This window comes from Mobula birostris, chromosome 13 (genome assembly GCF_030028105.1).
Source record: "Mobula birostris isolate sMobBir1 chromosome 13, sMobBir1.hap1, whole genome shotgun sequence".
Classification (NCBI taxonomy): Eukaryota; Metazoa; Chordata; class Chondrichthyes; order Myliobatiformes; family Myliobatidae; genus Mobula; species Mobula birostris.
This window is the reverse complement of record NC_092382.1, coordinates 28,954,974-28,981,674: the sequence shown is the minus strand read 5'-3', so window position 1 is coordinate 28,981,674 and position 26,701 is coordinate 28,954,974. Positions and strand designations below refer to the sequence as shown.

The window sequence follows — 26,701 nt, the reverse complement described above, 5'->3', positions numbered from 1 at the left end:
CCCTCTGTAGAAGCTACCTGACCTCCTGACTTCCTCCAACATTTTGTGTATGTGACTTTGCATCTCCAATATCTGCAGAATCCCATTGGGACAGAGTGCAGAATGCAGAGACTACATCGGGTCTCACTAATGTCGAGGAGGCCACACCTGGAAAACTGGAAACAGGAGATGACCCCAACAGTGATGATGTTGAAAAGTTGCCTCATGTGGAAGGACTGTTTGGGACCCTGACTGGTGGTGGGGAGAGTGGTTTGGGGCAGGTCTGGCACTTCATCCACTTGCAGAGTTGGCTTCCAGCCCCCTACACCCCTCCTTATCACTGTAAACTGCTCCCTCTTGTGGACAACACTGCCACTTGGTGGTGATTTGCCACAATAACAGGAGCCCCTGATTTGTGGACTCCATTGTCACCGGGTGACGCTCTGCCGCAGGAACACTGAGAGACAGAAATGTGACGCTGCAGTCTGCTGAAATGTTTATTCAAGATTCAAGGTAGTTTAATTCCATTTCCAGCAGACAAATATGAATGGGATCAGAATAATTATTACTCCAGCTTCAATGCAGCACAAAAACACAATAGTAGAAACATATATCCACAGCTTGTAAACTGTGCACGGATTGATTGTATGTCCATAAAGTGACGCTCGGTATAGTCAAGTCAAGTCACTTTTTATTGTGATTTCGATCATAAACTGCTGTTACAGTGCACAGTAAAAACAACATACCTCCAGGACCATGGTGCTACATGAAACAACACAAAACTACACTAGGCTAAGTGACACAACGCAAAGCTACACTAGACTACGTAAAATAACACAAAAACTACACTTGACTACAGACCTACACAGGACTGCATGAGGTGCACAAAACAGTGCAGGGCACTACAATAAATAATAAACAAGAAAATAGGCACAGTAGAGGACAAATTACAATATAATAATAAATGATAAAATAATAAATAAAAGTATGCCTGCATATAAGATGACAGACAGGAAATGATAAAGTAGAGGTGTTTGGTGGTGTGGAAGGGTGGGTTAGTGGGTAGAGACATTTCTCAGCCTAACTGCTTAGGGAAAGTAGCTGTCCCAGAGGCTGGCCGTCCTGGTGAGGATGCTGCGTAGTCTACCCAGATGGGAGTGGGACAAACAGTCCATGAGTGGGATGGGTGGAGGTTGATTATGAAAATCAGGCTGGTGTTTGATCTCAAGAGAGGGAATTTGGAAAATACCAATGAGATGCCTTTTTGAACAGCTTGTAATTGTGCCCATTAGGGAAAAGTTAATTTTGGATTGGGTGTTGTGTAATGAACCAGGTTTGATTACGAAGCTTATGGTAAAGGAAACGTGGACTTGGTGATCATAACATGTTAGAATTCACTCTGCACTTTGAGAGGGGAAAGGTACAAGAAGATGCATCATTATTAGTGGAGTGAGGGGAACTACGAAGGCATGGGAGAAGAGCTCACCAAAGTTGATTGCAAGGGGACATTAGCATGGATGATGGCAGAATAGTAATGGCTGTTTTCCTGCCTGTCCAGCCTCAACCTGCCTCTGCCTTTCCACAGCCTCCATCTTGAATTTTTCTAACTTGTACAGGAGGCCAAGCTTACTAGGTTTACTTCCAGGAAACACCTCCAACTCCTCCACTTTAAACACACCCTCAGATACATAATGTTCAGCTATTATCCTCTGCATCTGTGACCTCCTCATTGTCGATTTCACCTTAGCAAGTTTTAACCTTTTAGCAATACTCAACAACTCAATCCTTCTGGTGTCCTCTAACGCCTCAGAGGCTAGTGCTTCCAGAAATCTATCAACATCCATTCCTGCTGATTTTCCACACACAAATAAATCAAAAGGGATTTCTCCAATGAAATCGATAATTAATCAATACGCCCTCAAATCTGTTCATATCCCGGATGCAAGCCCAAATTTTGTTATGAACCGTAACGCTTTAGAAATGAGCCAGACGCAATAGACTACCCTTAGAGTCTGTTTTTGATGTTAAATCCACTACCTTTATTCGTATCTACTAACAATATAGTAATTAGCAAGATAAACAAAAGTTAACAGTGTTATGTGTACTTGTGTGTAAATATAACTCCCAAACTATTGAGCTCAGGGGAAACAAGGCTTGGAGTCTTGAGATGGTGAACTATGAAAGTTCAGTTCAACCACAGAATAGGTGATAAGAGAGAGATATTTGTAGTGCAGGGTAAATGTCAAGAGAAGGCAATTCTGTCGAATTCCACAGTGGTAAAACGAAAGAACAGTCACTGTAGATTTTATCCATCGTCGTTCCAAATCCACATACAAATTATCACCGAAAGTGACTTGTCACAAGGGGTGTCGTCTTCAAGTGAATTCCCACACCACACCCAGGCAGGGGTTAACACATAAGTGGTCTTCACAGGATACCCCAAATCAGATCCACTCGTATGGATCAAACGAGGTGACAACCTCACATTTGATGTTCGCTGAATCGATAATTAACCCACCCTTGTGGGCATAGGAAAGTTCTAAACAGTGACCCTTGGCCACTAGTTCCCTTGTTTTGATCCTTCCATTTATCCTCCTTCATCTCCGTCTGACTCTGAGTGTCTGTGTCCTCGGTTAAAACTAAACAAGCTGTGAGTGATGTAAACAAGCTGCAAGTCAGACTGATTTCCATTCTTAATCTCTCTCTCTCTCTCAAAATGACAGTCCACAGGAAACGAAATCTAGGGATTCATAACAATGGCCACTCCCCATTGTGAACTGACTGGTGTGCCAGTAGGTTGGATGACTGAGTGAATCCTTTCCCACGTTCTGAGCTGGTGAATGGCTTCTCCCCAGTGTGAACTCGCTGATGTCTCTGCAGGTTGGATGACTGAGTGAATCTCTTCCCACAGACTGAGCAGGTGAACGGTTTTTCCCCAGTGTGAACTCGCAGATGTGTCAGTAGGGTGGACGATTGAGGGAATCCTTTCCCACATTCTGAGCAGGTAAATGGCCACTCCCCAGTGTGAACTGACTGGTGTGCCAGTAGGTTGGATGACTGAGTGAATCCTTTCCCACGTTCTGAGCTGGTGAATGGCTTCTCCCCAGTGTGAACTCGCTGATGACTCTGTAGGGTGGATGAATCAGTGAATCTCTTCCCACAGACTGAGCAGGTGAACGGCTTCTCCCCTGTGTGAACTAATTGGTGTCTCTGTAGGTTGGATGAATCAGTGAATCTCTTCCCACAGACTGAGCAGGTGAACGGCTTCTCCCCAGTGTGAACTCGCTGATGTCTCTGCAGGGCGGATAACTGAGTGAATCCCTTCCCACATTCTGAGCAGGTGAATGGCTTCTCCCCAGTGTGAACTCGCTGATGAATCTGTAGTTTGGATAACTGAGTGAATCCCTTCCCACATTCTGAACAGGTGAACGGCTTCTCCCCAGTGTGAACTCGCTGATGACTCTGTACGGTGGATGAATCAGTGAATCTCTTCCCACAGACTGAGCAGGTGAACGGCTTCTCCCCAGTGTGAACTCGCTGATGTCTCTGTAGGTTGGATGAATCAGTGAATCTCTTCCCACAGACTGAGCAGGTGAATGGCTTCTCCCCAGTGTGAACTCGCTGATGACTCTGTAGTGTGGATAACCAAGTGAATCTCTTCCCACAGACTGAGCAGGTGAACGGCTTCTCCCCAGTGTGAACTCGCTGATGTGCCATTAGGTTGGATGACTCAGTGAATTCCTTCCCACAGTCTGAGCAGGTGAACGGCCGCTCGCCAGTGTAAACACGCTGGTGAGCCATTGTGTCAGATGACTGAGTGAATCCTTTCCCACAAATTCAGCAGATGACCAGCCTCTGCTCGATGTGAACTGACTGGTGTGTCGACAGGTGGGAAGACCGACTGAATCCTTCCTCACACACAGAATAGATGAATGGCCTTGTCCAGTGTGAACTTGCTGATGTACCTTCAGTTGTGATGACCGAGTAAATCCATTCCCACTGTCCGAGCACGTGATCGGCCTCTCCCCTGTGTAAACTAATGGGTGTACCAATTGGTCAAATGAACGAGTGAATCCCTCCCCACCTTCTGAGCAGGAAGGATGGCTGATTGAATCCCTTGCTCCTTTTCTTAAATGTCTAGACAGAGACAGCAAAACTGGCGAGTCATGTTTGAGATTCCTGGGGACAAATTCCTTCTCATTTTTAATCTGTAAAAAGAATAACAAAATCCATTAGTGTGTGTAGGACAACATTTCAGATGAGATTACTTGAGTTGCCAAGGTTTGATCTGGTATCACACTGTTACAGTGAGATTCAACCCAAGATGGACAGAGAAATCATCTTCTAACTGGTCACAGTGCTGGTATCTGGAATGACCATCAATTCTCTGATGCTTTTCCTGTCTCTATAAGAATGGGGCATTTCTGCCATCTCCAATCTGTGACCTGGCTCAGTTTGACTCTCTCCATTGGTATTATTCCCTGTTCCTGCTGAGCAGCATGGGTGCCTGGCCCCACAGTAACTGAAACAGTATCAGGCAAATTGTCTTTCTTGACATGCATTTGGGATTTTCTTTTACGTATGATTAACTTAAAGTGCCACAGTGTTAACGCCATATAAAAAAATTCCCGCTGAGATGAATGGTTGGTCTGCACAGCTGTGAAAAGGACTTAAAGTGAATTTTTGTATTATTTCAGGTTCTTGGGCCATCTGGTTTGTGCTGAACTATTTAAACTGCCCACTCCCATACCCCTACCATCCAGGCACCTACTCAAACCTCTTAAATGTTGAAATCGTGCTTGCATGCACCACTTGTGCTCTTTGCTCATTCCACACCCGGATGATCGTCGGTGTGAAGAAGTTTCCCCTCATGTTCCCCTTAATGTTTCACCTTTCCCCCTTAACCCATGGCCTCTGGTTGTAGTCCCACACCATCTCAGTGGTAAAATCCCTATCTATGTCCCTCATAATAGTGGTATACCCCAATCAAATCTCCCCTCAATCTTTTATGTTCCAAGGAATAAAGTCCTGACCTGTTCGATCTTTCCTTATAACTCAAGTCCTACAGACCTGGCAACATCCTTGTGAATTTTCTCTGAACCTCTTTCACATCTTTCCTGTAGGTTGGTAACCAAAACCGCACACAATACTCCAAATTAGGCTTCACCAGTGCCTTCTACAAGTCAACATAACATCCGTCTATTGTTGTCAGTACTCTAGTTCATGAAGGCCAATGGGCTGAAATCTTTCTTTCTGTCTCTATCTAACTGTGATACCACTTTCAGTGAATTAAAGACTTGTATTCCCAGGTCCCTTTCTACTACAATACTCCTCCATGCCTGACCAGTCACTGTGAAAGACCTCCCTTGGTAGGTCATACCAAAGTGCAACACCTCACACTTGTCTGCATTAAATTACATTTTCCATTTCCCAAACCATTTTCCCAGCTGGTCCAGATCATACTGCAAACCATGATACTCTTCCTCGCTGACGACTACACCACCAATCTTGGTGTCAGCTACAAATTTTCTGATCCAGTTAACCACCCTATCATCCAGATTACTGATATAGATGACAAACAATAACAGATACAGCACTGATCCCTGTGGCACACCGCTAGTCACAGGATGCGGTCAAGAGGCAGCCATCTGCTACCACACACTGGCTTCTCCCAAAGACAGTGTCTCATCCAATTTACTATCTCATCTTGAGTGCTGAGTGACCAAACCTTCTTGATCCACCTCCCATATTCCACCTCTGTAATCTGTACAGGGTCTAGGAATTTGATGCTGCTTTGCCTCACTTCTATAGACTCTGCGTTCATCTCCTGAGCAAAAAATATCTCCCACATCTATTTTGTCTCCTCATATGGATTACCATTCTGATCTTGCAGAGGATTAATTTTTTCCCTTGCAATCTTTTCACTCTTAACATATCTGCAGAATCCATGAGGATTCTCCTTCATCTTGCCTGCTGGGGTAACCTCATGCCTTCTTTGTCTTTCATAGGTGTTCACTTGAATTTCCTGTATCTCACAAGTACCCCATTTGTTCCAATCTGCCTGTACCAGGTATGCACCTCCTTTTTATTGATCTGGGAGATGAAAGCCAAAGGGGTGATAGAGCTGCTATGGGAGGTGGTGGTGGGGGAGGGTCAAACTGAAGTTGCAGGGGGAATGGGAGCCTGAATAACAGAACAGATAGTGCAGGGTTTGCGGAGACAGTTGTTGTTCAGTCCTCAGACAAAGTCAGGAATGAAAAAGTTGAGCATGGTGCAGTGAATATGCTGAGCCCTGTATATTTCAATACAAGGAGCAGCGTAGGAAAGGCGGATGTGTTCAGGGCATGGGTCAACACCTGGAATTATGACACTCGGATCTGGCAACTGTGGCCTGGGACAGGCTGCTTTATGGCAAAGGTGTGCTTGGTAAATTGAGGCCTTCAAAGCGAAATTTTGAAAGTACAAAGCGTGTATGTGCTTGTCAGAATAAAAGGTAAAGATAGAAACTGTAGGGAACCTTAGATTTCAAGAGATATTGAGACCCTGATGAAGCACAAAATGGAGTTGCAGAACAGGGATAGGCAGGCAGGTTGAAATGGAGTATAAGAAATAAATCAGGAGGGCTAAAAGGCGGCATGAGATTCCCCTTGCAGAAAAGGTGAAGGATAATCCTCAGGGATTCTGGAGATAGATTAAAAGCAAAAGGATTGCAAGGCACAAAGTTGGTCCTCTGGAAGACCGGAATGGCAATCCATGGCTGGAACCAAAGCAGATGGGGGAGATCTTAAATATTTTTTTCATTTCTATTTACTCAGATGGACACAGTGTCAATGAGAGTGTGGAAAAGCAGCATTAAAATCATGGACCCGCACAGATTAAAGAAGAGGGTGGATAAATCTCCAGGGCATGACAAGGTGCGCCCTCGGTCCCCATGGGAGGCAAGTGCAGAAATCGTCGGGGCCCCAGCAGAGATAATTAATTCATCCTTAGTGACGGGAGAGTTATCAGAGGATTGTAGGATAGCCAAAGTTATTTCACTGTTCAACATAGAACATAGAAATCTACAGCATATTCCAGGCCATTCAGCCCACAATGTTGTGCCAACCATGAAACTTACTCTAGAAACTGCCTGGAATTTCCCTAGCACATAGACCTCTATTTTACTGAGCTCCGTGTACCTATCTAGGAGGCTGTTAAAAGACCCTATTTTATCTGCCTCGGCCACCACTGCTGGCAGTGCATTCCACACACCCACCACTCTCTGTGTAAAAAAAAACTTACCCCTGACATCCCCTCGGTATCTATTTCCAAGCAGCTTAAAACTATGCCCCTCGTGTTAGCCATTTCAGCCCTGGGAAAAGCCTCTGGCTATCCACATGATCAATGCCCCTCATCATCTTATTCACCTAAAAAAAGGCTTTGTTGGAAGTAGGCAAAATTATGAGGGTATAGATAGGGTAAATGCAAGCAGCTTTTTCCACTGATGTTGGGTGGGACAACAACCAGAGGTCATGGGTAAGTGACTTCCCCATTTATACAACACAATACAGGCCCTTTGGCCCACAATGCTGTGCCAGACATTACTTACTTCAGAAATTCCCTAGAGTTCCCCATAGCCCTGTATTTTTCTACGTGCCATGTACCTATCCAGGATCCTCTTAAAAGACCCTATTTTATCCGGCTTCATCACAGCTGCCGCAGCCCATTCCACGCACTCACCACTCTGTGTAAAAAAAACTTACCCCTTGTGGTGATATCACGTGTCAGGACGTGACTGGACAGAGTTACTAACATGAGCAGAAATGAAGAATGATAGAGAAGCATGGCAGTGTAAGACGTGGTTTTGCTGCTGTTAAGTATAAGTTCAATTCTGCAGAATATGGTTTGTTATTAGTAACCCACGGTACGTATAAAGAACACAACACCCCTGACATCTCCTTCGTACCTGCTTCCAAGCACCTTAAAACTGTGCCCTCTCTGCAGATTTTCTCTTGGTTGTGATTGGAGGCAGAACGAAGGTGATTTTCACAACAGCTGATGTAAAAGATTTTGTTCCCTTTCTCCGAGTTCCCAATCCTTGCATTTAGACAGCTGGAGCTCAGCTCTGTCTGAGAGATCCATCGGTTCCCATTCCCTCATCAGCCGGAAGCTCCCCGGGGCCCGTGTACGGATGGTGGGGCTGAGAGAGAGGGAAGAGAGCAGGACTGTCCCAGGATTTCGGGTCACGGAGTCCGGAGCTCACAGCAACTGTCCCGAAGTCGGTGTTGAAACCCCACCAATCTCCTTTCTCCCCACCCCGCAACAGTCTCCCTACAGCCGATCTCCTTAAGCTTACCGTGTACTGCGCGCATGCGTGATATTCGGCAACGGAACAGCCCTGACGCTTGCGCATTTGATCGGTGCTTCGGCGACGGCGAACTTTATATCGCAGGGCTTTATTGGTAATCACGGTGCCATTAAAAGTTTCTGCAAGCACCAGTTCCACGTCCATAGCTTTTTTTTGTGTGTATAGAAAATTCAGCAGCTGTTTTAACGCAGAAAGCGGCTCCCATAAACAATTTACTCAATATCAACGTGTATCTAATGCCAAAGTACAATCCTCTTACAGATGTAGATATAAAACACAAGAGATTCTGCAGTTGCTGGAAATACAGAGACGCACACACACACAAAATGCTGGAGGAACTTTGCAGTTCAGGCAGCGACTAAGCAGAGGAGTACACAGCGTCGGCATGCTGAAGGGGCTCGGCAGAAACGTTGTCTATTTATTCCTCTCCACATTCGTTGCCTGATCTGCTGATTTATTCCAGTATTTTGCAGAACCCACTTTTTTTTTCAATCAATGTTTCTAAATGTTTCTCATCTTTCATTTATAGGCACATCCTGCTGGTCAGATTCCTCCTCCTCCCCATAAACTCTAGACCCCACCTCTCTCTGGAGCCTCAAAGCCCTGACTCAGGCCGGCATCTCATTGGTTTCTGAATCTGCTCCGTCGAAGATTCATTCGCTAGTCTGCTGTCAGACTTTAGAGGCGCATTGCAACAACCAGCTGTCTGAGGCACAGTCCTTTGAAATGAGTGAAAATGACCGAAAACGTTGAAAAGAGCAGCGAAGAAGGAGTTTAGCTAAATTATTTCACAGCACTGAAGAACTTCAAATACACAGGGAGCTCATTGTCTTATTCAGCCTGGAGAAAATCATGCAGGTGTATAAGATGATGAGAGATATTGGTCGTGTGAATAGCCAGAGGCTTTTTCCCAGGGCTGAAATGCCTAACACGAGGGGCATAGTTTTAAGGTGCTTGGACCCAGGCGCACAGGAGATGTCAAAGAGTGGTGGGTGTGTGGAATGCACAGCCAGAGACATTGGTAGACGTGGATACAATAGGGTCTTTTAAGACACTTAGACAATCGACAATAGGTGCAGGAGTAGGCCATTCAGCCCTTAGAGTCAGAACCACCTTTCACTGTGATCATGGCTGATCGCCCACAATCAGTATCCAGTTCCTGCCTTCTCCCCATAACCTTTGATTCCTCTATCTTTAAGAACTCTATCCATCTCTTTCTTGAGAGCATCCAGAGACTTGGCCTCCACAGCCTTCTGGGTCAGAGCATTCCATATATCCACCACTCTCTGGGTGAAAAAGTTTTTCCTCAACTCCGTTCTAAATGGCTTACCCCTTATTCTTAAACTGTGGCCTCTGGTTCTGGACTCACCCATCAGCGGGAACATGCTTCCTGCCTCCAGCGTGTCCAATCCCTTAATAATCTTATGTTTCAATAAGATCCCCTCTCAGGCTTCTAAATTCCAGAGTATACAAGCCCAATCGCTCAAATCTTTCAACATATGACAGTCCCGCCATCCCGGGAATTAATCTTGTGAACCTACGCTGCACTCCCTCAATAGCATGAATGTCCTTCCTCAAATTTGGAGACCAAAATTGCACACAGTACTCCAGGTGTGGTCTCACCAGGGCCCTGTACAACTGCAGAAGGACTTCTTTGCTCTAATACTCAATTCCTCTTGTTATGAAGGCCAGCATGCCATTAGCTTGCTTCACTGTCTGCTGTACCTGCATGCTTGCTTTCAGTGACTGATGTACAAGAACACCTAGATCTCGTTGTACTTCCCCTTTTCCTAACTTGACACCATTTAGATCGTAATCTGCCTTCCTGTTCTTGCCGGCAAAGTGGATAACCTCACATTTATCCACATTAAACTGCATCTGCTATGCATCCGCCCACTCACCCAGCCTGTCCAAGTCACCCTGCATTCTCATACGTCCTGCTCACATTTCACACTGTCACCCAGCTTTGTGTCATCAGAAAACTTGGTGATGTTTTAATCCCTTCATCCAAATCATTAATATATATTGTAAACAGCTGTGGTCCCAGCACTGAACCCTGCGGTACCCCACTGGTCATCGCCTGCCATTCTGCCATTAATCGCTACTGTTTGTTTCCTGTCTACTAACCAATTTTCTATCCATGTCAGTACCCTACCCCCAATACCATTTGCTCTAATTTTGCACACTAACCTCCTATGTGGGACTTTATCAAAGGCTTTCTGAAAGTCCAGGTACACTACATCCACTGGCTTTCCCATATCCATTTTCATAGTTATGTTCTCAAAAAATTCCAGAAGATTAGTCAAGCATGATTTCCCCATCGTAAATCCATGCTGACTGGGACCTATCCTGCCGCTGCTATCCAAATGTGCTGCTATTACATCTTTTATAATTGATTCCAGCATCTTCCCCACCACTGTTGTCAGACTAACTGGTCAAAAATTGCTTATTTTCTCTCTCCCTCCTTTCTTCAAAAGTGGGATAACATTAGCTACCCTCCAATCCACAGGAACTGATCCTGAATCTATAGAACATTGGAAAATGATTACCAATAGACAGGTACATGGAGCTTAGGAAAATAGAGGGCAATGCGGTCGGGAAATTCCAGGCAGTTTCTGGAGTAGGTTACATGATCGGCACAACATTGTGAGCCGAGGGGCCTGTAATCTGCTCTAGATTTCTGATTCTATGAAATTCAAGGGAAATCTCTTCTCCTGCAGAGTAGTGACGAGTTGCAACCTGTCATCATGGGGAGAGTGAGAGGTGAAGTGAACAACAGGGCTAGACTGTAAAATACTGATATGGAACAGAAACATGGGCAGGGAGCAGACGGATTGAGTGGCCTCTCTAGTGTACAGAGTGAGTGTGGTAGAGACAGTAAGTATCTGTGACATGAGATTTGAAACAGAACTGATTTATCTTTTACAGATCCACAATATTAAACATCAGTCTAGTTTAAGGCTAACATCAGAAGAACGTTGGATTTGATAAGGTACACCATGCAAGGCTTATTGAGAAAGTAAGGAGGCCTGGGATCCAAGAGGACATTGCTTTCTGGATCCAGATCTGGCTTGCCCACAGAAGGCAAAGAGTGCTTGTAGACAGGTCATATTCTGCATGGAGCTCAGTGACCAGTGGTGTGCCTCAGGGATCTGTTCTGGGACCCCTACTCTTTGTGATTTTTATAAATGACCTGGATGAGGAAGTGGAGGGATGGGTTAGTAAATTTGCTGATGACACAAAGGTTGGAGGTGTTGCGGATAGTGTGGAGGGCTGTCAGAGGCTACAGCGGACATTGATAGGATGCAAAACTGGGCTGACAAGTAGAAGATGGAATTCAACCCAGATCAGTGGCTCACTTTGGTAGGTCAAATATGATGGCAGAATATAGTATTAATGGTAAGACTCTTGGCAGTGTAGAGGATCAGAGGCATCTTGTGGTCCGAGTCCATAAGTCACTCAAAGCTGCTACGCAGGTTGACTCTGTGGTTAAGAAGGCGGTACGGTGCATTGGCCTAAATCAACCCTGGGATTGAGTTTAGGAGCCGAGAGGTAGTGTTACAGCTAAATAGGACCCTGGTCAACCCCACTTGGAGTACTGTGCTCAGTTCTGTTCGCCTCACTACAGGAAGGACGTGGAAACCGTAGAAAGAGTGCAGAGGAGATTTACAAGGATGTTGCCTGGATTGGGGAGCATGTCTTATGAGAATAGGTTGAGTGAACATGGCCTTTTCTCCTTGGAGTGACAGAGGATGAGCGGTGACCTGATAGAGGTGTATAAGATGATGAGATGCATTGATCTTGTGGATAGTCAGAGGCTTTTTCCCAGGGCTGAAATATTTGCCACAAGAGGACACAGGTTTAAGGTTCTGAGGAGTAGGTGCAGAGGAGATGTCAGGGGTAAGTTTTTTTTTTGCACAGAGAGTGGTGAGTGCGTGGAATGGGCTGCCGGCGATGGTGGTGGAGACGGATATGATAGGGACTTTGAAGAGTCTCCTGGACGTGGAAGTTAGAAAAATAGGGGGCTATGGGTAACCCAAGGTAATTTCTGAGGTCAGGATATATTCGGTACAGCATTGTGGCTGAAGGGCCTATGTTCTGCTGTAGTTTTTCTATGTTTCTAATTTCTATTCACATTCCTCCTGCCTCACTGGACAGGAACACTGAAACATCAAGTGAGAAACAGCAGGAAGTGGCCATTCAGCCCCTCTAACCATCAACAAGATGACGGCTGCTCTCCCATCTCAGCCACATGTTTCTGCCCGATCCTCATTTCCTCGATCCCTCCGGTCTCCACACATCTACCAGCCTCTGTTTTATGTGAGGACGATCACTGAGTCTTCACCACCCTCTGTGGTGGGGATTTACAGACATTCACCACCCTCGGAGTGGAGACATTTCCCCTCATCTCAGTCCCGGACAGTCTACCCCCTTTTTCAGAGACTGGGATCCCTGGTTCAGCCAGTAATGATGTTGTGCATTTCAATGTGTTCACCTCTCAGTCCTCGATTCTCCAAATGAAAGGGTTATCACATTTGATCTTTCTTCATATGATGACCCCACCACTCCAGGGATCAGTCTGGTGAATCTTCATTGCACTCTCTATAACAAATACTCTCTAACCTCTTTGTTAATCCTCCATGGAATTAATTTCCATCTTCTGCAGCCCCGTGTTGCCCCAACCACTCACCTCCCACCCCCGTCACTATTTCCACCTTCCCACCTCCCCCTCACCTGGATCCACCTCTCACTCCCCAGCTCTTGCCCCATCCCCATCCCTCACCTCTTTTCTCGGACTATTTCCCGTCCACTCTCAGTCCAGAGGGAGGGTCTCGGCCCGAAATGTTGACGGTCCATTTCCCTCCACAGATGCTGCCCGACCCACTGAGTTCCTCCGGCAGTTTGTTCTTTGGTCTGTGTGACCCGTGTTAGTGTGGGGAGCGGGATTTTACACCATATTCCCGGTACAGTCTCAACAAAACACAAATAATTGTCACTTTGCCCGGACCATTGGCCCCGCTTGCAGGGCAACAGTCTGCCGGTGTTTGCCCCCCAATGTGGTGAATCGCCACCACCGTGGGCTCAGACATTTCCACAGATGAGCCCCTCCTGTCCCCACCGGGACAAACATCCTGTCCGCCCCCTCTCTCCCCGTCTTCATCCTCTCCCTCCCCGGGGAACCGGCATCAAACCGACGGGCCGAGCGGTCTCCTCCTACCTCTCAGCGACACATCAGACTCCGGCCGCAGGAGACGCTTCACAAACGCCCCAACTTCCCTCGGAGGGAAATGGAAATAAATCAGAAAGCGGACATTTACTTTGACGGTTGTCCCGCCGTGACGGAAAGTTGAGCTGAGCTCCAGCTGTCTAAATGCAAGGATTGGGAACTCGAAGAAAGGCAACAAAATCTTTTACATCAGCTGTTGTGAAAATCACCTTTGTTCTGCCTCCAGTCACAAACAAGAGAAAATCTGCAGATGCTGGAAATCCGAGCAACACACACAAATTGCTGGAGGAACTCAGCATTAGTACTCTTTTCCATAGATGCTGCCTGGCCTGCTGAGTTCCCCCAGCATTTTGTGTCTGTTGCTTGTTCCACCCCCTCTTGTTCTGGACTTTCTACCCATGAGAACATGTTTTGTCCCACTCTCTCTGGGTACATAATGATATCAAACACCTTTGTCCTGGGCAACAAGTAGCTTTCACATCACAAATGTGCCAGACTCCAATGAGACAGACTACTGCCCTTCCCTTCATATTCATTGGCATTGCCATCACTGAGTTCACCACCGTCAGTCACCTGGGGGAGGGTTCAGGGGAAATATTTATGTACAATACAGAAACTGGTGTTACCTGTGTGTATTGTGACGATGCAAAAGTTGCTGGAGAATTTACAAGTGGGGAGTGATAGTTGGAAATCTGACTTTTTAAAGTGTAATTTAGCAAGTAAACCATATATAAATAATGTGCAAAAGCTCTGGTAAGAAAATCCTCCATTAACCTTTACAGGCCTGCTACATATTCTGTGTGAGAGTGCAGATGAACTGGATCAAACCCAGAGGGGATCAAAGTTCTTATTGACAGTGATTTGCTAACTGTTAAAATTAATACCTCTCTAAATAAAATTCGGTGTGCATATGTTGTTACCGGGTAAAACAAAATGCACAGTATGAGATTTATGTGCACATTGGATATTACTAATAAGAGGAGACATTGGTGGGAAGGTGGGGAGACCTCCACTGTCACTGATGCCCTCACCTACAAGATGTACATCCAGCTGCAGCTTGTAACCCTGCACTTTAAGGAGTTGGAACTTGAAACAGATGAATTCCGGATCATCCAGGAGTTGGAGGAGGTGTTAGATATGACATGAAGAGAGATGAGTTACACCCAAGGTGCAGGACACAGGAAACTGGGTGAGAGTCAGGAAGGAGAATGAGGTTAAATAGCCATCACAGAGTACTCTTGTTGCTATCGCGCAACAATGTGCAATGTTTAATTTATAGTCATTTATAATAAATAGTTTGTACACAGGACAGTCAATATAACATAGAAATTTAGTTGTATCAGCCTGAATTAATCAGTCTGATGGCCTGCTGGGAGATGATGTCCTGGAGCCTGTTGGTCCTTTTGCTGTGGTACCGTTTCCTGGATGGGAGCAGCAGGAACAGTTTGTGTTTGTGGTGAATTTGGTCCCCAATATCCTTTGGGCCCTTTTTACACCTCTGTCTCTGTTAATGTCCTGAATAGTGGGAAGTTCACATCTACAGATGTGCTGGGCTGTCTGCACCACTCTCTGCAGGTTCCTGCGATTAAAGGAAGTACAGTTCCCATACCAGGCAGTGATGCAGCCAGTCAGGATGCTCTCAGTTGTGTCCCTGTAGAAAGTTCTTAGGACTTGGGGCCCCATCCCAAACTTCTTCAACTGTGTGAGTTGAAAGAGGTGCTGCTGTGCTCTTTTCACAACACAGCCGGTATGTACAGACCATGTGAGATCCTCGGTGATGTTTATGCCGAGGAACTTAAAGCTGTTCACCCTCTCAACCCCAGATCCACTGATGTCAATAGGGGTTAGCCTGTCTCCATTCCTCCTGCCGTCCACAATCAGCCCCTTTGTTTTTGTGACAATGAGAGAGAGTTTGTTTTCTTGACACTAGCCAGATGTTGTTCAGACCTCAGACAGAGTCAGCAATCAAATGGTTGAGCATGGTGTGAATGTGCTGAGCTATGTATATCACGATGCAAGAAGCATCGCAGGAAAGCCAGATGAGCTCAGGACAGGGAATTATGATATTGTAACCATTACTGGGATTTGGTTGCACCCAACAGTCTGAGGGATTTAGAGGAACAAATTTGTAGAGAGATCACAGACTATTCCAAGAAACAAAGGTTGATTCAGTAAGTGATTTTAACTTTCCATATATTGACTGGGACTCCCATACTGTAAAAGAAGTAGATGAGGTAGAGTTTGTCAAATGTGCCCTTAATCAGTACATAAAATTCCTGATGTAGAAGTGTGCAATACGCTGTTAGGAAATGATCCAGGGCTGGTGACAGAAATTAGTGATCATAATACCATGAAATTCAAAGTAAGTATAGAAAAAGAGAGCATATAGAAAAAGGCATGAACATCGACTTCTCTAACTTCCGCTAAGGTCCCACCTCCCCCTCGTACCCCATCTGTTACTCATTTTTATGCACACATTCTTTCTCTCACTCTCCTTTTTCTCCCTCTGTCCCTCTTGCCTATCCTCTGGATCTTCCCCCCCCCCCTTGTCTTTCTTCCCGGACCTCCTGTCCCATGATCGTCTCATATCCCCTTTTGCCTATCACCTGTCCAGCTCTTGGCTCTATCCCTCCCCCTCCTGTCTTCTCCTATCATTTTGGATCTCCCCCTCCCCCTCCAACTTTCAAATCCCTTACTCACTCTTCCTTCAGTTAATCCTGACGAAGGGTCTCGGCCTGAAATGTCGACTGCACCTCTTCCTACAGATGCTGCCTGGCCTGCTGTGTTCACCAGCAACTTTGATGTGTGTTGTTGATAGAAAAAGAGAGGTCTGGACCATGGGTTGAGATTCTAAATTGGAGAAAGGTCAATTTTGATGGTGTCAGAAAGGATCTGGACAGGCTGTTTTCTGGCAAAGGAGTACTTGGTAAGTGGGAGGCCTTCAGAAGTGGAATTTTGAATGTGTAGAGTTTGTATGTGCCTGCCAAAATAAAAGTTGAAAGGTAACTGGTGCAGGGAACCTTGGTCTTCAACAGATATTGACGCCCCGGATAATTTGTTCTTCTAAATGCCTCAGACTTTTGGATGCTACCAAGACTCATTAATGACTACAATATCATAATTCCACACCCTCAGCTCATCTGACTTTGTTTTCAGTCATCTTCTGTTGGTTTCTAAAAGCTTCCCAATAGTTTTTGCTCTTTTGTTTGCCCTCTCTTTGTCTTTTATGTTGGCTTTGGCTTCTCATATCAGCCATGGTTGTGTCCTCCTGCGTTTTCAATGCTTTCACTTCTTTGGGATGTATCGATCACTCAGCTCCTGAATTGCTCCCAGAAACTCCAGCCATTGCTGCTCCGTTGTCACTCCTACCTTTTCCCTTCCAAACAAGTTTGGCCAGCTTCTCTGTCATAGAAACATGGAGAGGTTCAGTATGGAAACAGGGTATTTGGCCCATCTAGTCAATGCCGAAAAAAACATTTAAGCTGTCTAATGCAACCTCCTGCACTGGGACCATCGCCCTCCATACCCCTACCATCCAGGCTCCCATCCAAACTTCTTTTACATGGTGAAACTGAGGTCATATTCACCACTTCTGCTGGCATCTCATTCTGCACTCTGATGACCATTTCAGTAAAGAACTTTTCCACATGTCCCCGTTGAATTTTCACCTTCCCCACTTACCCATGACCTCTGGTTGTCATCTCACTCAACCTCAGTGGAAAAAGCTGCTTGCATTTACTCTATGTATACCCTCATAATTTTGTATACTTCTAACAAATCCTCAAAATAATGTATAATTTTCTTGTTTATGTTTAGAGCCTTTTTTAGCTGTATGAAATGATGAGGGGCATTGATCATGTGGATAGCCAGAGGATTCTTTTCCAGGGCTGAAATGGCTAACACAAGAGGACATAGTTTTAAGGTGCTTGGAAATAGATACTGAGGGGATGTCAGGGGTAAGTTTTTTACACAGAGAGTGGTGGGTGCGTGGAATGCACTGCCGGCTATTTGCATGAGAGTGTTTCAGTTACTGTGGGGTCAGGAACCCATGCAGCTCAGTGGGAACAGGGAATAATACCAATGGAGAGAGTCAAACTGAGCCAGGTCACAGATTGGAGATGGCAGAAATGCCCCATTGTTATAGAGAGAGGAAGAGCATCAGAGAGTCTGATGGTCATTCCTGTTACCAGCATTGTGCCCAGTTAGAAGATGATTTCTCTCTCCAACTTGGGTTGAACTTCACTGTAACAGTGTGATGCCAGATCACACCTTGACAACTCAAGTAATCTCATCTGAAATGTTGTCCGACACCCATTGATAGATTTTGTATATCTTTTTACAGGTTAAAAATGACAAGGAATTTATCGATGGGAATCTTGAACACAACACACCAGTTTTGCTGTCTCTGTCCATGTACTTAAGAAGTGGAGCAAGGGATTCACTCGATCATCCTTCCTGCTCAGACTGTGGGGAGAGATTCACTCAATTACCTGACCGACTGGCATGCCCATCATTTTACACAGGGGGGAACCGATTGATCTGCTCAGACAGTGGGAATGGATTCAGTCGGTCATCTCAACTGAAGGTACATCAGCAAGTTCACACTGGGACAAGGCAATTCACACTGGGCAGAGGCTGGTCATCTGCTGAATTTGTGGGGAAGGATTCACACGGTCATCTAATGTAATGACAGATCAGCGAGTTCACACAGGGGAGAAGCCATTCATCTGCTCGGACTGTGGGAAGGGATTCACTTGCTCATCTAAACTGAAGGTACATCAGAGAGTTCACACTGGGGAGAGGCCATTCACCTGCTCAGACTGCAGGAAGGGATTCACTCAGTCATCCCAACTGAAAGTACATCAGCGACTTCACACTGGGGAGAGGCCGTTCACCTGCTCAGACTGTGGGAAGGGATTCACTTGCTCATCCCAACTGAAGGTACATTATCGAGTTCACACTGGGGAGAGGCCGTTCACCTGCTCAGACTGCAGGAAGGGATTCACTCGGTCAACCGACCTACTGGTACATCAGCGAGTTCACACTGGGGAGAGGCCGTTCACCTGCTCAGACTGTGGGAAGGGATTCACTCGCTCATCCCAACTGAAGGTACATCAGCGAGTTCACACTGGGGAGAGGCCATTCGCCTGTTCAGAGTGTGGGAAGGGATTCACACAGTTAGCTAACCTACAAGAACACCGGTCAGTTCACACTGGGAAGCGGCCGTTCACCTGCGCAGTGTGTGGGAAGCGATTCACTCGTTCATCTGATCTACAGATACACCAGCGAGTTCACACTGGGGAGAAACCATTCACTTGCTCAGTCTGTGGGAAGGGATTCACTTGGTCATCTCTTCTACAGATACACCAGCAAGTTCACACTAGGGTGAGACCATTCACCTGCTCAGACTGTGGGAAGGGATTCACTTGCTCATCCCAACTGAAGGTACATCAGCGAGTTCACACTGGGGAGAGGCCGTTCACCTGTTCAGACTGTGGGAAGGGATTCACTTTGTCATCTCACCTACTGAGACACCAGTCAGTTCACACTGGGGAGAGGCCGTTCACCTGCTCAGTCTGTGGGAAGGAATTCACTCGGTCATCTCAACTACAGAGACACCAGTCAGTTCACACTGGGGAGAGGCCATTCACCTGCTCAGTGTGTGGGAAGGGATTCACTCAGTCATCTCATCTGCAGAGACACCAGCGAGTTCACATCAGGTAGAGGCCGATCACCTTCTCAGATTGTGGGAAGGGATTCACTCGGTCATCTTGCCCACTGACACACCGGTCAATTCACACTAGGGAGAGGCCATTCACCTGCTCAGACTTTGGAAAGAGATTCTGTCAGCTACATCAACCAAATGTGCATCACTGAGTTCACACTGGGGAGAGGCCGTTCACCTGCTGTGAATGTGGGAAGCGATTCACTCACTTATCTAACTTTATGAAACTTTCGCTTCGGCTAGCAGCTTAATATAGGGGGTGGTAGCCCCCCAGCCCGGCCAAACTTAAGAAATCTCGTTTGGGTGGATGCTGCACGATGTGTCCTCTGTTACAAATCAGTACCCCAAAATAACAAGCAGTACACAATATGTGATTAAATAATTGAGAATTATAATTCTTATTTTGACTATAGGGTTAGTAAAGAAAACAAAAAAAAGAAAAAGGGCCCACTCTCTCCATTTGCGTCTTCTCATCTCTCACCGGCAAAATACAGCGAAAATCTCCCTTCCAGACTCACAAGAAAGAACAACATTTCTGCCATTGGATAACCCCGCGCTCCAAAACCCTATTATGTCTATTCGTAACCTAATCATTGCTGCTACAGAGAAACCATTACCTCAGCAGTGAAACATTGCAGAGAGGCCATTCCATGAGCAGTGAAACCTTACAGCATGTTACACTTGTGACACCCTACCGGGTTCACACTGGGGAGAATGTTTCAATAAGCTGCATGCTGGATATTTGTCCATCACCGTTGCTGAATGCAGTTTCGAGAGTGACTGTCGGTGCTGAACTCTGCAATTATTGCTGCTGCTCACCACACCCAGTCTGCACCCTGGTCACTGGGCATGGGAGGAGTTTCTTCTGCTGCACAATCACCTTTAATGGGACTGGAATGTAATATTCTGGATCTTAGACAAATAAATCAGTTTATTTTAAACACTGTCTCCGGTACTTAGTGAATTTATAACACAATTAGTGTACAGTAGAGAGTCAACTCAGGCCGGCTGGACACTGCCAGTGATTCAGTTCCACGACAGCCCTTTTAAATCCTCCCCTGTTGTTCAACTCTCTCTCCCCCCTTGTGGGATTGGTTCCAAACAGTCACCACTCTGAGGGATTTTTTTGTTTTTTTTATTAAGTGCAATCGTGAACAATAGCCAGATCAGAAATGCTGATCAAGTCAACTAGTTCCCAAAGAGAACTCTGATAGGCCAATTAGAAGGTTCACTGCTGCTCAGCGATAGAATATATTAAAAAAAAATCATATGTACAGGTAAGAAACATTAAAACATAGTAGAAATACTGGAGTCATGATGAAATCTGCTGGAGAGAGACATTTATACACAGGCTGCCCTCCATAATTTAAAGAGATTGAAGGATAAGGTTGCAGGGTGACAGAATGAGGCAGGAGCATTTGGAACTAAAAACTAATCCCTACCGGGAGGAAACAGCACCTGCTCTTTCCGCACTGTTCCCCAGCAGTTTAAGGACTAAGTCCAGCCGGAAGATAACTCACAAGTGCTCTTGAAAGTCAGGTATTAACCCTACTTGCCAACAACCAAGCATTGCCGTCCTGGTCCCCTTCATGATAGCTTAAGAAGCATGTGACTTCCCTCCCAGAGCTGGTAGGTGTTTGTGCACTCGACTCTTGAAGGCTTGCACCCCATCGTCGCAGATGTTTCCAACCACAGCATCTGGAAGGCTGTTCCAAATTCTGATAGTACAGTGAAGGAAGCTTCTATCCGGTGTGTGGGTTCTCGCATCAGGCATAGAAACAGCCTGAGCAGGCATAGACAATCTTGATCGTCTGGTACGCCGTCTCTCATGAGATGAAGGCAGCATGGTGCGAAGGTCTGCAGGGCTGTGGCTGGTGTGCATTTTGTATATTCTGCATTGTGCATTTTCATCTACACCTATAATCCTGGGAGCCTTTCTTTGATGGAATCAAGCTGGCTGAGGACACTCTGTGAGGCATTCACCCATGATACTTCGTACCTGGGCTTTGTAAACCGTGGCTCTGCCCTCTTTGTCTAATTTGGATGCTACTTTCCACAGAGCTCCAAGCCTTTGTCCAGCCACGGATGAAATAGTGGAAAGGAGTTTATCCCATACCAACTTGCTGTCAATATTAATACCAAGGATTTTGCAGTTCCCAAAATACAGGTCGGGGTTAGATGGATTCCTCTTCCTAGACATCACCATTGCCTTGCACTCAGTAGGCTCAAAGGTGACATTCCAGTTGTCTGCCCAGGCTTTCATCCTGTCAAGATCCCTATTCAGGCCTGCTGTCACTATATCACTCTGTCCCACTCTAATTGAAGAGGTTTCCCTTGAATTCTCTGCAGATGGAGCAGGGTCAGAAACCAGAGGCACGTCTGCACAGGGCAGAGTTTGGGGCTCTGGACGATGGTCGGGGCAAGAACATATGATGAGGAGAAGGGAATCAGCAGCGGGGTGGGTCAACGGATGACAGAGTAGCAACATTTGGAAGCTGACTGGCAGAGAAAGTCTTTCGGTTTTCTGACTGATGACACAAACAATACCCGTGGTGATGTGCTCCACTGATTGAGGAACATCTGTTGGTTGGGAATGGTTTTATCTATCGAGGGAGTTGTTCCTGCTTGTATTGATTATCACATAATTGTTAATATTTTGACTGTAAAACTAGATCAGGCTTGAATTTCTGGTGCCTTTATGATGTGATAGAGGGCATTCATGAGTTTGTATTTTAAAGCAAGATTTTGGTGAATGATATATGCCACTTGATTGTACCTTTGTAAGTAATCAGATTGAGTTAAATTGCAACAGGATTGTTTCTGGTTTCTCTAGCGTTTTCTGCACTTACTACTTTGTATCTCAAGTATTTTTGATTTTTTTTCCCCTTTCCTTTCGTTAACCACCTTGTCCTGTATTTCTGAAAGGAACCCCTCTGTTTCTGGGAAGAGGTCTCCAACTCTGTCAGGTGCTCGATGCTTCCTTGTCAACATCTCGTCTGCTCAGATCGTTGGGATGTCTCCCATGGAGGGTCATACTCATTCCACTGGTTAATGTTTTCTTCCCTAGTGATGATTCATTTTTCTGAGTTGGGCTCTCATTTAAGTTTTCTGGTCTGTATTTCTTACCACAATTGCAGATATACACATGGAGTGCTGAATCCAGTTCATTTTTGATGAAAATATATACTTAGAAGTGTTATCTGACTGTTGTGTGGTTTCCTTTTTTTTTCCAAGTGTGTTATTTCTCTTCCTCCTTCTGTCCATGGTAGTGTTAATCTAAGTGGGTTTGAGTGTAAGTAGTCTTTTCTAAAGTTCTTATTTATCTTTGTAAATTTTATTGATTGAAATGGGACCAAGATATTTTTATAAAAAAAAGTCAATGTCGGTATTGATGGAAGTGTTTATTACCTTTGTTGTATTTGTTAACTATTGAGCTCTGTTTGGCAGGTTCTTGTTTAAGCCTTCAACTAAATTTTGTCAAAGGTTTTCCTTACTTTGCACTACTTTTTATTGTCTTTGCTTGTTGATATTCCAGATACGTGGGTACCAAGAGTCCCGATGAAGCGTCTTGGCCCGAAATGTTGATTCCCATCCATAGATGCTGTCTCACATGCCGTGCTCTTCCAGCAATTTGTGTGTAGTTCTCATCAGGGGTGATTCAGAAGTTCATAGCCTAAGGTAGAAGGAGATGAGTTATTAACTTCAAACTTTCTGCATAATCACTCAAAGAGTTGACCTGCATGTGCCTGTAAGGAGAGCTGTATAACTCATCTCCTTCTACCTTAGGCCACAAACTTATCAATCACCCCTGCTGTGGACACTTTCTGGAGGTCCAAGATCCGTTTGCTCCACGACCACTGGACTAAGTGTGTAAATGCAGGAGTGGACGATGTTGAAAAAATAAATGTGCTAGGTTCTCTAAAATTGACTCATGCTACTTTTGGCCACAAACTTATCAATCTCATTACAAAGAGGAAGTAGTATTCTAAATGTAAGGTGACAAAACCGTGACTGACAAGAGAAATGAAAGACAACATAAAAAAACAAAGAGAGGACATGGAGCAAAAACTACTAGGAAGCTAGAGGATTCAGAAGCTTTTAAAAACCAGAACGCAACTGAAGTAATTATGAAGGAAAAGATGGAATACATAGGTGAGCTAGCCAGTAATATTAAAGAGGATACCAAATGTTTGTTCAGGTACATATAAACATGTAAAAGAGAGGCGGAAGTGGATATCGGGCCACTGAAAAATGATGCTGGAGAGGAAGTAATGGGGTGGGATGCAAGATGATGGCAGATCAACCGAATAAGTTGAATAACTGAATAAACTCACTCTTATCCGTCAAAGACCCTGACAAGAATATGGAATTCCCAGATATCAGTGGTCAGAATGCGTAAAGTTACGTTACTCAGGAGAAGGTTCTTGGGAAACAGAGATGGTCTGGAGGTAAATAGGTCACCTGGACCAGATGGTGTACACCCCAGGGATCTGAAAGAGGTGGCTGAAGAGATGTGGAGGCATTAGCAATGATCTTTCGAGAATCATTAAGGAAATTATATCCTAAGAAGTTTTTTCCTTCACTAGTCCCCCTCTCCCAGTTTCACCTATCACCTGCCACTTCCTCCACGCTTTTCACCCCCACTCTTCTTCCTCTGACGTCTCATCATTCTTTTCCCCCCAGTCCTGATGAAGGGTCTCAGCCTGAAACGTTGACTGTTTACTATTTCCCATATATGCTGCCTGGCCTCCTAGGTTCCTCCAGCATTTTGTGTATGTGTTGCTTGGATTTCCAGCATCCACAGATTTTCTCCTGTTTTTGATAAAACCAAAAGCGGGGTCATATAATATAACAAGAAATTAATGGGAAGTTAGAGGATTGGAAAGCTTTTACATAACCAACAGGAGACAACTAAAAAAAAACACACAGGAGATACAAGATGAAAAATTAAGGTAAGTGAGCCAATAATATCAAGCATCAAAAGTTGTTCAGATTTATAAAGAGTAAAAGAGAGGCAAGAGTTGATATAACGCTGGAAGATGATGCTGGCGAGTTAGTAACAGAGCGAAGGAATAGTGGCCATATGTTATTATAAGTGTTTTGTGTCAATCTTCACTGTGTAAGACACTGGCAGTATAAGACAATAAGACATAGGAGCAGAATTAGGCCATTCAGCCCCATCAAGTCTGCTCCGCCGTTCTATCATGGCTGATCCCGGTTCTCACTCAACCCCATGCACCCGTCTCCTCGGCATATCGTATAATGCCCTGACTAATCAGCAAACTATTAGCTTCTGCCTTAAATATACCCACAGACTTGGCTCCCACTGCCGTCTGTGTCAGAGAATTCCACAGATTCACTGCTCTCTGACTAAATAAAATCCTCTAAAAGGTTGCTTCTCAGTTTTGAGGCTGTGCTCTCTGTTATGGCTACCCCCCCATACAAAAAGTCCTCTCCTCATCCACCCTATCAAGATCTATGCACATTCGGTGGGTTTCAGTGAGATTTAACTCCCCCACCACCCGCGTTTATTAAACATAGGTCAGTGCAGGAGTACAGGACCAAGGCTGGCAAACACTCCTCATATCTTAACCCCTTCATTCCCAGAATCATCTTCTTGAACATCCTCTGTACTCTCTCCAATGACAACACACCTTTTCTGAGATATGGGTCCCACATACTCGAAGTGGAGCCTAAGTGGTGTCTTATAAAGTATCAACATTTTCTCAGGTGAACGGCCTCTCCCCAGTGTGAAATCACTGATGTACCTTCAGTTTACATGATTTAGTGAATCCCTTCCCACAGTCTGAGCAGGTGAATGGCCTCTCTCCAGTGTGAACTGACTGGTGTCTCAGTAACTGAGATGACACAGTGAATCCCTTCCCACAGTCTGAGCAGGTGAACGGCCTCTCTCCCGTGTGAACTCGCTGATGTACCTTCAGTTTACATGATTTAGTGAATCCCTTCCCACAGTCTGAGCAGGTGAACAGCCGATCCCCGGTGTGAACTCGCTGGTGAGCCATTAGGTCAGATAACCGAGTGAAACATTCCCCACAAATTCAGCAGATGACCAGCCTCTGCTCAATGTGAACTGACCGGTGTGTCCACAGGTGGGAAGACCGACTGAATCCCTTCTCACACACAGAACAGGTGAATGGCCTTGTCCCAGTGTGAACTTGCTGATGTACCTTCAGTTGAGATGACCGACTGAATCCATTCCCACTGTCTGAGCAGATGAATGGGTTCTCCCCTTTGTTGAGGTACAGCTGGGATTTTCTTTTATCTACTGTCAATTTAAAGTGCCACAGTTTTAAAGCCATGAAAACATCTTCTGCCCAGATGAATGGTTGGTCTGCACAGCTGTTAAAAGGAATTAAATGAATATTAGTATTATTTCATGTTCTTGTCACAAAGTCATAGAAAAGTACAACACAGAAACAGGCCCTTTGGCCCATCTAGTTTAACTATTTAAACTGTCTACCCTCGTATCCCTACCATCCAGGTACCTATACAAACCTCTTACATGTTGAAATTGAGCTCGCATGCACCAGTTGGGCTGTCTGCTCATTCCACACCTGGATGACCGTCTGTGTGAAAAAGTTTCCCCTCATGTTCCCCTTAATGTTTCACCGTTCACCCTTAACCCATGGCCTCTGGTTGTAGTCCCACCCCATCTCAGTGGAAAAAGCCAGCTTGCTTTTACCCCATCTATAACCCTCATAATTTTGGCACACCTCCATCAAATTTCCCCTCAATCTTCTACATTCCAAGGAATAAAGTCCTGTCCTGTTCAATCTCTCCTTATAACCCAAGTCCTCCAGACCTGGCAACATCTTTGCGAATTTTCCCTGAACTCTTTCAACCTCTTTTACATCTTCCTGTAGGTTGGTGACCAAAACTGCACACAACACTCCAAATTAGGCCTCACCAATGTCTTGTACAAAGTCAACATAACATCCATCTCCTGTACTCAGTAATTTGGTTTATGAAGTGCCAAAATCTTTCTTTCCATCCCTATCCAACTGAGTCACCACTTTCAGTGAAATATCGACCTGTATTCTCAGATTCATTTCTTCTACAACACTTCTCAGTGCCCGACCAGTCACTGTGTAAGACCAACCCTGGTAGGTCCCACCAAAGTGCAACACTTCGCACTTGTCTGCATTAAATTCCATTTTCCATTTCTCAACCCACTTTTCCAGCGGGTCCAGATCGCACTGCAAGACATGATAGTCTTCCTCGCTGTCCACTACACCACCAATCTTGGTGTCACCTTCAAAATTGCTGATCCAGTTAACCACCATATCATCCAGATTACTGATACAGTTGACAAACAACTAGTCACAGGCTTCCAGTCAGAGAGGAAGATCCATCTGCTTCCATACTCTGGTGATGAAGTTTTAAGGGGATTGGGTGACATAAG

At 45.2% G+C, this 26,701-nt stretch overlaps 1 protein-coding gene across 1 annotated transcript in view; it reads right to left on the bottom strand.

Annotated features, from left to right (window-relative positions):
- Nucleotides 1-1,067: 1,067 nt before the first annotated feature.
- Nucleotides 1,068-26,701, bottom strand: part of LOC140207869 (uncharacterized) — a 118,932-nt gene continuing 93,298 nt past the window's right edge. Inside the window, 2 exon segments of the mRNA XM_072276416.1 lie at nucleotides 1,068-1,122; nucleotides 3,014-3,768. Coding sequence (XP_072132517.1) covers nucleotides 1,068-1,122; nucleotides 3,014-3,768 — 810 coding nt within the window.